Genomic DNA, 16,073 nt, shown 5'->3' with positions numbered 1-16,073 from the left:
TGGAACATATGCCTGGTGTTTCAGCACGGTGGGTACACTTGATGAATGAATCATTAACTCTACTTGTTGCAACCCCATCAGCACATATAACAGTTGCCCATCTACTTCCTTCGGCACAGGGGGCACGGGTGGCCCAGTCGTCTTAGGCGCCGCGATTCGCTGTGCAGAGTCGCGTCCCTTGGGCATGCCAGAAACCTATCATTGTGGGTTCGAATCCCGGTTCGCCCCGATTATGTTTCTAGGTTTGTCAGCACCATACCCGTGCTCGTGGGTTTCACCTAAGTGGTAAACGTCTGACACCTGCATCACTTCCGGCTTTCCTCCCACATTAAGCTGACACGCCGTAATATAACTGGAATACTGTTAAAAGCGGCGTTAAACACAACCCACTCACTGAGGATACTGGGATCTGTTTTTGAGACAAGATTTGTTTTTCAGTAACTTCTCGATTACATTCCTTGACCCCGGGGCATACCACTAACTTGATATTATTGGCGTTGTGACCGTAACCTGCGATTTCGGGCTAAATACTTTCTTGAACAGTTGTTGTTGTGAACGTCAGTTTGATATAGATGTGAACCTGAAAAAAGCCGCTATTGACGATGAACATAAGGGTAATAATGTTCACAGTATAAGTGTGGCACGAACTGACAAGCAGAGGATCTCGACAGTTGAGAAGCGTAACTCCGGATCATCGGGCCACCCGTCTCACCGACATGTGAATATAAAGCAACAAAAACATTTCCAAAATCATAAGACATCTCTATCAAAAGCACGTTCATTTACTCTTACGACGAACGTTTACTGTCCGAAAGGTGGCACCCGTCACAAACACATGCAAAGGCAAGTCAAATAATCATCTGGAAAAAACACGGGAACATAATAAATTATGGTACAGGTCAAAATAGGGAATTGTATGGGACATTATTGTGTCACTGTTACATTTCGAAATGTACTTCACATGACGACCATGACACATTTTGAAAGCTCTGCTGGGGCCGTGAATGTTGTAACCTTCATCAAACAATTTTTGAGCGTATAAGTTCATGACATCCCGAAGGACGGCAATATAAGTCATATGTTGCAGCAGTCCAGTAGCGAACATCTTCATGATGCTGCTCAAATCCGTTGCTTCTCAGTTCGAATCCACACTCCTTCAGCGTAAGCACTTTACCTGTGACATTCAGCGTCCATAACGGCTCTTTCAGTTTCAATGTCAAGCCGACGTGCACTACAGCACCTGTTCAAGGAAGTATTTAGCCCTCAATCGCAGGTTATGGTCACAGCGCCAAAACGCACCTCTAAAAGCCGATAAATCCGTGTGTTTAGCGCAACACCAAACTGGATTTTCACCTGACCTGGAGGCGAGTGACATGGCCTGGATATTGCTCACTGTATGTGTGGGGTCCGTTTTATTTGTGAATGCAATAACTAAAAAGGGCGTTACACTGACCTTTTCCGACCATTACCAGTGCAATGACACATTCGCACTGAGCAACGTCAGCTGGTGGTAAGTGTTTTTTATTTGTTTGTTTGCTGTTTTACGCCGCATAAATCATCTATGTTCAAACTATATCACAGTTACCCGTAAATAATCCAATGCAGTCGTCTCAGAGGAACTGACAATATGATATTCGGGTGAAGAAGGTGGGTGGGGCACTTTAGTTGGTGGTAATTGTTTGTTTGTATTGCAATATTCCACCTGTTTCACGGTGACATATAAATAATCTAATTTAGTCTTCTCAAACGGAGCGGACCCTAGGGTATTTGGGCGGGAGGAGGGAGAGCAACATCTGATGGAGAAATTTGTTTGTTTGTTTTTTATGACAAGTAAATAATCTAATTGTGTTGCCCTTAACAGAGTGGTGGGGTTTATTGCCATAGAGGACGAGGTAACAATACGTATCTGAATATGAAGGTACAGATCCGAGAACAAAGGCGAGGCGTAGACGAATCATATTGTCCTCGCAACTGTAACCTTTTATCCCGATAAAGTACTGTCGTGGGGTCTCCAGCTGGTTAAGAGCACAACCAAATACTCGAGTCCCACGAAAAGCACACACTGTCTGAATTGACAGTTCGCGGCACTTTCCACTCCAAGCCCACGAAAACACGAGCCTGGCTTAAATCTCGAGGTGCATTGTTGTATTGTTCAGAGCTCTGATCCAATAGCTGTTTGCCATTGGCGATCACGTGTGGTACATATATAGTCGGGATACAATTGTATTTCACGTGACCCCAATGACAAACAGCCTCCAGATCAGAGCATTTTTGCTGGTCTCTGATGTAACCCGGGTCCCCACGGCAACTGTTATGGGCAACTCTTGGCCAAATGCGTGTCCCAACTTCACGACGACTGTCTGACCAACCGACAGACAGGCAGACGGCCCGTAGATGATTTGGACATTATACGTTTTTAGAATGATAATTTTTTAAACTGTTGAAAGAATTGGGACAATACATTTTTTTAGTTCCTGTACAGTCAATGGACATCAGAAATATACTAAGCCAAGAAAGAAACGCGAAGTTGCACACTCGTAAATACGAGTGTGTTGCCGACATCCATTACCAATTAATACCGAAAATGAATTGGTCATATCTGCATGGATTGTGATGGATTTTTGTGGAAAGAAAACAGAAATAGGCACTGCAGAATTGTGGTGAGAGGATGGAAAAGATCGCAAAAACACAACCACGCTTTCTTACTCAAACAGTTGATGACGGTGATACACGTCATTATATGCAATAAACCAGAAGTTACTATCCATTAAGTTGTACGTTTTCTTACCAACCACGTGAGAGCCTGGCGCCGAAACACACCAACATGACATGCACGTGCAACATTACTTGTTGGGCTGCAGCAACGTTGGGTTTTCATTCGCATGCCTTCACAATCTTACAGCACGTGAACATGCCACGAGTTGAAGGCAGGTTTTTTTTCCATGTAGCACCAAGCACCATTACAAGACACACGGGACAACACGTGACCTTCGCAGATCCAGTCGATCCCGAATCACAACTAGAGCACAGGACAGATTCATATGGCTACGTCACTTCCGTGAAAGAACCATAACGGCCATCTCCACGGCAACGCCAGGATTGCATAGGATATCAACCCTGACATTGAGGAACCGTTTACGCGCGGAAGGTAACTAGTTCGAGGTGTCATTTTGACGGATCGGCATCGTCGGCTGCGACGTTAATGGAGTAAAGGTCACAGAGTATGGCCACACCTGCGATGGAGACACGTTACACGGATGAGATGTTTTGGCCAGAAGTCTTTCCCATATGCAACAAGCGAACGCCATTTTCCAAAAAGACAACGCCCGACCTCACACGGCAAGACTGACACAGCCTTTTTTTTTTTAGGAAGCACAACATCCAGGTCCTACCATGACCCTCAAGGTCTCCCGATTTAAACCCAGTCGAACATTTATGGGCTGCACTGGATCAACGATTGCAACAACTACAGAACCTTCGACAGTTGGCAAAAGCATTGCAGGCAGAGTGGGTTGACAATCCCGAGGATACAATTCGGGATCTGATTGCTTTTATGGGACGCCGATGCCAGTCAGTTTGTTGGACGCTAATGGTGGCCGTACAAGAATTTTAGAACAGGTGACCTTCACCTTGTAAATCCACTGTTCCAAATATGCCATATGGAACCTGAGACAATGACAATGATGTTTACCAATTTTAAACAATCGATTACCATCTGTTTTTTATTTATATGATATATAAGATATACATCTAAAATCACTTTTGCATTTCTTGTTTTTGCGGAATATAATACTCCTTCCCCAGACATCTGTGAAAGAGCTGATGAGAAGCATTTTATTTAATAAAAAACATATTTCTTATTCCATACGGACCAGGTGACGCATTTTTCTTAAGGCACTTTAAACTATTGTAGAGTTCTTTTTAGGGGAAAAGGACTGTTTAGGTCAGATAAGATTTGCTCGTCATCTTCGCAGATCCTATCCGACATGAAACACCATTGAATCATACATATAGACCGCTCCCTCGTCTCTCACTGAGACTGAAAGGTCTACACACAGTTGAGGTAGCATATATCTGCCGATACATCATGCTTCTCTCCCTTTTTCTATTTTTGGGTAGCATCTGCCGACATCTAAGGTTTGTCTCCCATCGAGTTTCAGTGGCAGAAAATGGACCCCCAGTACCTCATATCTGTGTCCCCTTTTTGTATTCGTGGGTACCATATATCCGCCGATACCTGATGCTTGTCTCTATTTTTGTATTCTAGGGGTAGTATCTGCCGGCATGTAAAGCGTGTCTCCCGCCTAGATTTAATGGCAGAAAATCTGTCTCGCCTTTTGGGCTTCTATGAGTAGGACAGGTGTATTGTCGGTTGTCCGTTTCTATAATCCAGACTCTATCACATGCATACCACCGTGACATAGTCGCAACATTGCTGAATGTGGCATGAATGGCAATCCACTCACTCACTCTATTCTAAAATATGAAAATGCCGACAATTGATCCTAAGTATGTTTTGGTGCTATGAGTGAGTGAGCGAGTGAGTATGGTTTTACGCCGCTTTTAGCAATATTCCAGCTAGATCACGGCGGAGGACATCAGAAATGGGCTTCACACATTGTACCCATGTCGGGAATCAAACCCGGGTCTTTGGCGTGACGAGCGAACGCTTTAAACACTAGGCTACCCGACCGCCCTTTGGTACTATGGGTTGCATTTCAAGATTTTAATAACACATCATTTTCCCCGACATGTTGTCGTAAATTATGACCTTGACATCAGCTGTGTTTTCTTCAGGTATGACTGGGGGCTCAACGACAGTGGGCACCATGCACATGGATGCCCTGGTTCCCCGAGGGGCGAGTTCATTCCCATGGTGTGGGGGTACAATGGTCAGACCATCTCCATTCCTCGTCATTCTAAATATGTCCTTAGCTTCAATGAACCCAACCACAAAGACCAATCACTGATGACTCCTGAATTCGCCGCAGATAACTGGCCAAAGGTTGAAGCTGCAGCACAAGACAGACATCTCTTGAGCCCCGCCCCCGCCAGATGTGCCGTAGTTGGGGGTCTATGTACATACACGACATTTGATTGGCTGGACAAATTCTTCGCAGCTTGCAAGGGATGCCTTGAGATTATATAGCCTTGCACAGCTACACCTGTGATGTGGACAGCGATATGGGCTTTCTGGAGAGCGCCTACAACCGCTACAACAGAAAGGTTTGGTTGACGGAGTTTGCCTGCCCTGGAAAACCGACTTTTGGGCAGGTAAAGGAGTATATGGAGGCTATTATACCCCGTCTGGAAAAGGCAGACTTTGTAGGGGGATATTCCTGGTTCATAGCGCGGCTGACAAAGAGTGGCTACATCGACCCGATCTGCAGTCTATTGGAGGCGAATTCGTCTACCCTTACACCGTTAGGGAGACTATACAATTCACTGCAATAACGACTAAAAATGACAAAAAGTAACTGCTGTTCCAGAATAATTCATGAAGGGAAGCCTATTTCACAGTCTGGAGGGCGGGTTGTTAAAAATAATAATCTAATCCCGCAGTTTTGAACATGATGGTTTGTGCGACCCAATATATAGTTTTCCTCTGACTTGCTTCTCGAGAAACTAAACACATAACTGTGTGTTTGTCTCAAACAAAAATCTCAGCTCCCTGTTAAACCTAATTCGGCTTATATGCATAAGAATAATTTTATAGTCATAGTTGTAAAAAACAGTTTATAATATTGTGTTTGTGCACGTGTTTCCTTGTGTTTTGGTATCTGGCTGTGGTTGCTCGTAATAGTCCGGACTTATGTCGGTTTTAAAGCGCTAGGCTACTGAGATATGATGCAGATGTAAATACCCCACTCAGACACAGGATATCGATTCCGAGCCGACAAGTCCTTGTTTATCCTTTAACGCCGCTCCTGGCTGGGGAAGCCACAGGTACCATCTTTTAACATCTGTTGATAATACGCGACCAGAGGATCGAACCACGAACCTTCTGCTCTCCGGGCGGACGTTCTAACCTCTCAGCTAATACCTCCCTGTCTTAATGGTTTACTCCTGGATGTGGCTCTATTTATTGTGATGTAAGTAAGGAAGTCCACAACACAACGGCAAATGTTATCGCCATTTTATTATTTCTGAGGCGACACATCTGTTTTAAGGTTAAACATAAAGGAAACATTGCTTGCTGATCTTATTGGTATCATATTATCCCTCATTATGTTCGAACACCATTTGGGGCGGTCGGGTAGCCTAGTGGTTAAAGCGTTCGCACGTCACGCCGAAGACCCGGGTTCGATTCCCGACATGGGTACAATGTGTGAAGCCCATTTCTGGTGTCCCCCGCCGTGATGTTGCTGGAATATTGCTAAAAGCGGCGTAAAATCATACTCACTCACTCACTCACTCGAACACCATTTTACTTGTACAACAGTTCTTGTCTGAGCCAGAAGAAAGTGTTGTGGCTCAAATGTCCTTCCAGACATTAAAAATGGCGACAACATCATTTACATAATCATAAGAATCTCCACTGCACGATTCCGAAAATATCATGAGCGTGTGTTTACCAGTGATGCAGGACATGCCTGCCCTTTTCGGTGACCTCTTCATATAACCTTAACCGCTATTTGGCCTTACACACCCACTGGAATCTGTTTCGTCAGTCGCTGTGCAGAGTTGCGTCTCTTAGGCACGTCAGGAACCTATGATTGTGGGTTCGAACCCCGGTTCGCCCCGATTACGTTTCTAGATTTGTCAGCACCATGCCCGTGCTCGTGGATTTCACCGAAGTGGTAAACGTCTGAGACCTGCATTACTTCGGGCTTTCCTCCCCACATTAAGCTGATATAACTGGAATACTGTTAAAAGCGGCGTTAAATCCAACTCACTCATCCAATATTCACACATAAATTGGTCCATGTATAACTCTACAGATAGTTAGACAACAGAAGACAATCTTGAATTCGCTCACTGAATTAGTGAGTTATTGCTGGTTCATGCAACGTATTAGTGGGGGAGGGACACAAATATTTGAACCTAACAATTTTTACTCATGGAGTGAATCGAATTCGGTTCTTCGGCGTGGATAGCCAGCGCTTTAACCACTACGCTACGCCACCCTCGCGTTTATAACACACCATTTAGAGACTGTGGGTGAATAAAAATATTCACTTCGCTTTTCCTCCAGTATGTTTGGTAATTCAGATTTCCACGCAAATATATCATCTATTGTTCTTCGGCAAAGTGAAACACGCTTTAAGCGCTTTTAAAACGTGACGTCACGAGCATCGTCACATCCTGAACTGGAATCGCCTCGCATATCATGACGTGTACCTGCCACTCACTCAGTCACTCAGTCAATCACTCACTCACTCACTCTCAGAATCCCGTGGGCGTGTTTATTGTGCTGAACTGCATCGAGAACAATGGGATGGGGTGGGGTGAAGAATTGGGGGTGGATCAAAATGTTTTAGGAGTTGAGGAACTGAGGTATTTTCCCCGGAACAAATACAAATAACGAACTGTATTCCTTGGTCATTTTAATAGAGTAAGAAAAGGCACATAATCCTTTTCCTACAGTACGAGGCATATGTAATCTTATTCCACTAAAACAGGAGCTTAATTAAGTTTTGGTGGAAAGGCCGAGGTGCACTCGTGACCAACTCGTTCCTCGGGTATGTGCTTATCTCGGGTATAGTGCTTAGCTTGGGTATGTGCTTATCTCTTGTATGGTGCTTATCACGGGTATGGTGCTTAGCTCGAGTATGGTGCTTGTCTCGGGTATGTGCTTATCTCGGGTATGGTGCTTAGTTCGGGTATGGTGCTTACCTCGGGTATGGTGCTTATAATCGAGTATGGTGTTTATCTCGGGTATGTGCTTATCTCGGGTATGGTGCTTAGTTCAGGTATTGTGCTTACCTCGGGTATGGTGCTAATCACGGGTATGTACTTATCTCGGATATGGTGCTTAGCTTGGGTATGTGCTTATCTCGGATATGTGCTTAGTTCGGGTATGTGCTTATCTCGGGTATGGTGCTTCTCTCGTGTATGTGCTTATCTCGGGTATGGTGCGTATCTCGGTATGTGCTTATCTGTGGCATGGTGCTTACCTGGGGTATGTGCTTATCTCGGGTATGATACTTATCACGGGTATGGTGCTTATCTTTGGTATGTGCTTATTTCGGGTATGATGCTTATCAGTCAGTGTCAGTTTGACATGGAGATACAAGTTGTCAATGCAAGAGAGTTACCAGCCTAGATTATCTGCCGAAACAGATTCTATTTGGAGTAAAGGACAACAAATAGCTGTGGAAATTATATGACTGGACCTATGAAAATTAGTGATTACACCGGGTGGTCGCGAAAAGGGTAAGCATGTAGCAGTCTCTCCTCTGATTAAATGAGAAGGCTTTCTTAAACACTAAGTAATTTGAATGTTGCAGCTATAAATCTATATAAATCAATATCCCAGTCCCAGACTTTTTACGGCATTGTAATTAGATTTTTCAGTAGAACTGACGTGGAATAAGTATTTTCAATAATCGACAACTGATGGTTTTTAAAAGTTTTAATGGGTATGATTGTGAGTGTGATTTTTACGCCGCTTTTAGCAAACGTCCAGAAATATCACGGCGGGGACACCAGAAATTGGCCTCACACATTATCCCAACCATGTGGGGAATTGAACCTGGACCTTCGCCGTGAAGAGCGAACGATTTCACCACTTAGCCACCTTAACAGTTTTAATGAAAACTATACCGCTTTTCAAAAGGTCATCAACCTTTATGTAAATGGATGGAGGTATATCCATTTACACACACACACACACACACACACACACACACACACACACACACACACACACACACACACACACAAAAACAACAACCCCCAACAGAGTCAAGATTTTCGTGCATGTCAAAACTCCTTTATCCACACGAATATCCGGACTGTTTTTTGTATATTTAATACTTACAGTTGAAGTATTCGATTTACGTTGTACAGATGGAGTGACACAGGATTCAGTTCCACTCGGAAACCATGTCGGGGACATTCTTGGAGTAACAAAAAATAAAATCGTCCTCATTCCCATATACGTAAATCTATGACGAAACACTACAACGGTTACATGATAGAGATTATAAGAGAATCTCACCCGAGTGTCTTTTGATATCAAATATATCAACACGAGTTGATAAAAGTGGAATAATTCCGAGGCTTGCCGAGGATTTTTGCCACTTTTATCAACGAGTGTTGATATATTTGATTTCAAAAGACAAGAGGGTGAGATTTTATTTATCATCCAACATAATTCTTCCAACTTTTTCAATTTGTAGACAGTAATAAGAAGTGTCTTCAGTGTAAAAAGTACTGCTAACAGCTTCAGTAGCAGAGCCATTAGTGATGTCATTTGATTGTGACGTCATGGTAACCAGTGACGTCACAATGGTCTGCAAAGCATTGTGATGTCATTTCATTGCAGCGATATCTACGGTGTAGATATCGCTTGATCTAATCCAAGCGATATCTCCTGTGGGAGCCAGTTTTGGTTGATAAAATAAAGTTGTTGGCTTATCTATCTTCATAGATGTGCCATACGTGGCCACGTGACCCGAGCCGACCGACAGAGGTCACATAGAGGACACATCAAACCGTATTCAGCGATGACTAAACCTACAACAAATTTATGATACCGCTTGTTTCACGCCTATATCCGTGCTATATCAGCCTATATCCCTCCCCAATCCTCTCCACCATCAACGACTACCCCTCCCTCATCCCATCCATCCCCAAACCGCCAAAATGAACTGAGTAGATGGCGAAACTATACCTCTAAGTTAACCTTATCATTTGTTTGACTTTCAATTGAAAATATCATAAGTTCGCGATATATCTAAAATAGTTAATTAAACGGGCGCATACATGTTGTCAGCACTAGAGATACTGTTACATGGCTTTCTTTTTAACAATATAATGTGTTTTATATTGTTTTAAAGTATTAACAATTTCTCATAATACACAACAGCTGATATCACAACAGCGTATCTCAGATAGCTTATCTCTGAATATCAATACATTTGCTTTTTTTCGGCACAAATTTACATTTCAAACATGGTAGGAGTCTTGCGGCTGCATAATCAATTCTTAACCCATGGCAACGTCATGGAACACAATATATGATGACTTCACAGAAAAGAAACGTGACGCCAATGACGTCACAATGCAATAGAATAGATAGCAGACCGTCGTTAGGAATAAGCGGACTGCTATCAAGTTACAGTGGCCCGCAGATTTCTGATAACATACTGGCATTGGTATGATAATTCTATCCATTTAAGCTATAATACTTGTTTGAACGTTCACATTTAGTGCATTACATATTCCAGCGTTAACGATTATGTTGTCATGAAAGCATTGTATCGGAAACATATATATATATATATATATATATATATATATATATATATATATATACAAAAATGAGGTAAATGTTCACTCGGTGTACATGTAATATATAATAAAATAATAAAGGCCACGTTAGTCCATCATCTTCTTTATATCAGTTTCATACATAGTACTTTCGCTGTCTCATATATATAATCTACACAAGTATGATCCAATTGCAGAAGAGAGTGCTCAATACAAAGTAGAGCATAAATACAGATTTGGATACACTTTCCTCATATCATTCCATGCATCAAAAACCATATTTCATTATGCCTGATGATCGTACGCAATACCATGGGTGCGTGAAACTCAGAGTTGCAAAATGATATAAGGAAAGTGTATCCAAATCTATATCTCTCTCTATATATTTTTACACAAAATTACCTAGCTACAGATTGCTTTCTACAAACTGTTGAAGGAATGAGATAAATACACCTAATCATTATTAATATCAGTTCTTTCAACTTCCAATAAAATAAAATAGCTCGGTATACTTGCTTCTGTCCCTGAGTTTATATAAATAGTTGGTTCGTAAATGTTTTGTTATTAACCTTGTTCAATCCTGCTTCATCTGACAAAGTAATGACAGGTCTGTGTGACACTTTGACATGAAATCCATCTCGTTCGCTGTCAAATATGACTGATAATGCATGAATGAAAAGGTGTTTACTCAGTGGTAGACGATAGCATTGCGCACTGGGATTAGACTATCATGGCGTTCATGACCTCACGGTTTGCAGATGCACTTTTATTTGACCGTATTCTCTGCGAATGGTTCCTGAAGCCGGATGTATATGTAAACTGCCGGGCAAAAGAAGGTATACAGCAAGGTTTGATTGTGGCTGAAATGAAACAAACAATGTTTTTTTATTCGATGATGATGTATTTGATACGGCTATCACATGCGATATTACATGCATTATATCAATGAGTATCTTACAACAAACGACGTGCACATGACGTCTCAAGGAGTTAAGTTTGAACTTTCAAGTGTATATTTTCTTTTATCCAGCAGTTTATTAGATTGCCAAGATTCAGATCTGACTTAACTTAGGAGCCAAGGACACTAACATCTCAGTTGAGTTTATCTAATGTTTGATTTTTTCTTTCTCCCTCTCTCTGTCTGCCCCTCTCTCTCTTCTCTCCCCTTACCCCATTGTCTCTCTCTCACCCCTCACACCCTCTCTATCTTCCTCTCTCCCTCCCTCTCTCTGTCTGCCCCTCTCTCTCCCCTCTCTCCCCTTGCCCAAATTTTCCCTCTCATCCACCTCCCCCTCTCTATCTTCCTCTCTCCCTCCCTCTCTCTGAACTGGTAACGTGGATGATATCCATGGACACGGGTATGGTGCTGATAAATCGAGAAACATCGTCAGGGTGAATCTGGCATTCAAACCCACGATCATAGGTTACTGGATCGCCTAAGGGACGCAACTCTGCCGGCGCCGTAGACCAGTAGGGACCGAAACATCCTGAAATATACGGAGCTGAAAATACGATCCGCCAAACAAGACAAACGATCCGGTGATCGCTTTACACTCTCTACACTGTCATCACTGATGTTTAAGTATTACAACAATGCACATATCTGCGCTTTACAGGGGATACGGGTGACTCAGTAGTCTAAGGAGCCTCCCAGTTGCGTACCCTGGACACCTCAGAAACAAATCCCGGTTCGCACCGATGAGGGTCCTAAGTTTGTCAGCATCATACCCGTGCTCGTGTGTTTCACCAAGATGGTAAACGTCTGAGATAGATCTGTATTGCTTGCGGCTTTCCTTACAAATCAAGCTGACACGCCAGCGCCTTACATAAGATTATATGCGTTATTAATTTCGATGTAGAGGTTTAAAGCGAGAATGTCAAAGGGTGATACGTGTTTACGTCGTTCAGATTATAGATTCAGCTATTCTGAGAAATGTCCGTAGAAATAACCCGTGTTCGGTAACACCAACAAAGGCTCAGATGCTCTCTTTGTACACAGTCTGTAGTCATTAACTACAGAACATAACAGCCCCAGCGTTTCTCCACACGAAACACGGCATTGTGTTGTTTAAATCTTTTTAACATAGTTGTGTTACTTACACTGCCCTATGCATATTAATGCGTAACTGATTTTAGGGAGTGAGGGTTCTACGCCTCGCTTAGTAATATTCCAGCAATGTCAGGGCGGGAGACACCAGAAATGGGCTTCACACATACGGAGAGTCTAACCCGGGCCTTCGATATGACGAGCGAACACTTTAACCACTCCCCTAACAGTTTTAACGAAAGCTAATCCGCTATACGGCTGTCATCTACGCTATATCTAAATGGATGAAGGTAACACCATAACCACAAGGCTGGTAACAGCTGCTGAATTCATTAAATGACACGAGGATGCGATAGATCTCGTAAGTTACGTGTGTGTGATTTACAATTGACCATGTGCTCATGAACTGCTTGGTCCTGTCGTCTCATCTTAAAATACACCTAGAAATTAATTAAGCACCCCCTGGTTTCGCGACCATATCTGTCCAACAACAAGGCATCATTCACGCCAAGCCTGAGCTATGGTGGAGAATTAACTGTCTTGTGTGAGATGCGACTTGACTAAAAACACAGAGAATGGTGCAAATGTTCAATATTTCAATAGCATTAATAACACAGTTGCGATAATGCTGTAATTGAGCAAAATTGATGACCACGAAAACTTTGAATCTGGAAAGTTCCATGAGCTGGTATGAACGACCACTCCAGTCCAAAACTGTCTACTGTTATCTAACAAAGATGATCACAATCCTGAAAATCAGTAGCGAGTGTAACCGCCCTGTGCCTGGATGACAGATTCTACCTCCTCATTCCTCCATTGAGTCTTCTGATACGATCAAGAAGTAACAGCTGACACTCCTGATGCGATGACACTCCTGATGCAATGACACTCCTGGTGCAATGACGCTCCTGATGCAATGACACTCCTGGTGCAATGACACTCCTGATGCAATGACACTCCTGATGCAATGCAGCCTCTACAGCTGCCCCACATTCTGTACTGGTGGATCCATTGCCTGCAGCCGACGTCCAAGAACGTCCCAAACATGTTCCAGTGGATTTAACATGGACTCATAGCGGGCCAAGGCAAAGTGTCAGTAGCGTGTCCTTGCAGAAATGCAGTCACAGCACGAGGACGCTGGGGCCTAGCGTTGTCGACCATAAACACAGATCGAGTGGCAAGTGCATGATTGTCAAAACGTGGCAATAAATGTCCTGGATGCAACGATCGCCGTTGAGATTGCTTCGTACTGTTACCGTGTCCACTTTACAGTTAGGAGATATTGCTCCCCACACCATGACGGAGCCTCCACCATACGGGACTGTTGGTACAATGTTCCTTGGGGTATACGCAGTGTTTCTGTGTCTCCAAACCCACCTTCGCCCATCTTTGACGTGCAGCAAGAACCTGCTTTCATCTGACCAATGGATCCGTCTCCATGTCCTCAGATTCCAATGATGTCGAGCTATTCGCCAAGCCAAGTCTCCGATGATGATCAGTTAACAAGGGACGTCTGATGACCCTTTGTGACCTCAACCAAAATGATTTTGGGTATTAGTAGTATCATATAGTGTAACCAAATGGATGTTTCCCTATCAAAAATGAATAAACGTACGTACCAGGGTCCCTTGGAGATGTTCTGATGTACTGAAGCAATCATACCCATGACAGTGTGAGCCACCCGGGTTACAGCTTCTCGCCACAGCACCAATACTAGTACTCAGCAACTTTCCTGTACAGGTTCGGGCTAAAGGTGTACAGATAGATACAACACGGTGAATAAACAATAGGGTATAACGTGTAGATACCAATTCACAATCCCGATCCAACCTTTCAAAATCATTATGTTGTGTTAAATGGTATCAAGATGTTCATTTTTTTGCATTTCGAAAACATAAAGGTCTTTAATAATTACGTGTAAATTAATGACTACTCTTAACGTGTATGATTCTTAAATCTCAATCATAAAAACCTCAGGATTGATTGACATATATATTATCATTGATCATTATTGCTCAATGATCTTGAAATGATCTTGTTGCAATGTGATTTTTTTGACCGCCTTTGTGGTCTAGTGGTAGAATATCTGCGGAGAGCGGAGTGAGTGAGTGAGTGAGTGAGTTAATATTTAACGTCACATCGGCAATATTGCAGCCATATCGTGACGAGAGAAAATGTGACTTTAATAACATATATGTAAACTGTATAAAAATCTGTCGACGAAGGACAGTAAAACAACTAGATTATCACAGATATATGTTTAAAACTAGTACAGAACCATAAAATATGACAATTCATAACATTACAATAGATAAAATTGGGCTATATATCACCAGCAACTAAAGTGAGGACACCATACTGAGGACCATGGGGACTTACAGTACCTTTGCTACCTGCATGGACCCCAGCAGGATTTTTACACCATCACTTTAGTCACTGGCGACCGTTGACAGGGTTTAGCCGGAGATTTAAAACCAACAAATATGCTTCGATTAAAACACTGGCAGATATAAAATTACTTTGATTTATGTGGGCTTACATATCCTCTCAGGGGGACAATAATTTTACGCTACTTCAACCCCCTTCGAGGATATAGCCACTAACAATCTCTGTTAATTATCATATTCTACCAATTTATAAAATATATATCTTTGTACATCAAAATTTATTAATTAATTCTATTTCCTTTAAAAAACCGAGGATTAAATGAGCATGTACTTGATTAAAAAGATCCTTTACAGATAACACTTTGAAATATTTATCCCTTGTGATGGAAAAATCAATACAGTCAAGCAGGACATGCTTGACCGTGATTCTTTCATCACAAGGGATACAAAACGGAGGATCCTCATCTTGTAATAAATATTCGTGCGTATATCTGCTGTGGCCAATACGACATCGTCGCATAATGACCTCTTCAAATCTGGACTGACAGCCCAAGTAGGTGTAACCGATATTTGGTTTAATTGCATGTAATTTATTGATACCTACTTGGGCGTCCCACTTCTGCTGCATTAAATCTCGGATGTAAGATCTAATCGCGGGTTTGAAATCAGTGTATGGGATCAGAAGTGGTGTCACAGATTTGTTGAGTGCTGCTTTTGCAGCAGCATCGGCCATTGTGTTACCAGTGATACCAACATGGCTTGGTAACCAACAAAAGACGATGTTATATTGGCCAGTAGCAAGATCATTAAATAATTCAAGAATCTTGATTAAAAGTGGATGTTTGCAAGATATATTTTTAATCGCCTGAAGGCACGATAGAGAATCTGAAAAAATAATGAATTGTTTATGTTTAGATTGGTTTTTGATATATTGTAGTGCGGTAAAAATTGCGTTTGCTTCTGCTGTAAAGATAGAACTGTTATCTGGTAATCGCGAAGATATTGTCCTGGATCCAATGACAGTGGCACTAGCAACAGCACCACCATCCTTGGAACCATCAGTAAATATAGATTTATAAGTGTTATAAGTGGTTCTTAATTGATTGTATTCTTGTTGGTAAATTAATTGGTTAGTATCTGATTTCTTTAAGTTGGTTAATGTGAGGTCAACCTCTGGCCTTACCATTTGCCAAGGAGGTGAT

General features: G+C 42.3%; 1 protein-coding gene across 1 annotated transcript; it reads left to right on the top strand.

The window, feature by feature from the left end:
* The first annotated feature begins 1,353 nt into the window (after positions 1 to 1,353).
* On the top strand, positions 1,354 to 5,714 carry LOC125371598. The gene is made up of 2 exons (XM_046518999.2): positions 1,354 to 1,510; positions 4,798 to 5,714. Exons 1-2 carry the CDS (start codon positions 1,374 to 1,376, stop codon positions 5,147 to 5,149), a joined length of 489 nt encoding a protein of 162 aa, XP_046374955.2. The 5' UTR covers positions 1,354 to 1,373; the 3' UTR covers positions 5,150 to 5,714.
* Positions 5,715 to 16,073: the final 10,359 nt, after the last annotated feature.

This window comes from Haliotis rufescens, unplaced genomic scaffold, assembly GCF_023055435.1.
Source record: "Haliotis rufescens isolate VD_foot unplaced genomic scaffold, xgHalRufe1.0.p SCAF_10, whole genome shotgun sequence".
In the NCBI taxonomy this organism is placed as follows: Eukaryota; Metazoa; Mollusca; class Gastropoda; order Lepetellida; family Haliotidae; genus Haliotis; species Haliotis rufescens.
This window is presented reverse-complemented; position numbering and strand designations above follow the sequence as displayed.

Coding starts and splice junctions, on each gene's coding strand:
- LOC125371598 (XM_046518999.2), top strand. CDS start 1,374: ATGGCCTGGATATTGCTCACTGTATGTGTGGGGTCCGTTTTATTTGTG. Junction 1,511..4,797: donor CTGAGCAACGTCAGCTGGTG/GTAAGTGTTTTT, acceptor TGTTTTCTTCAG/GTATGACTGGGGGCTCAACG.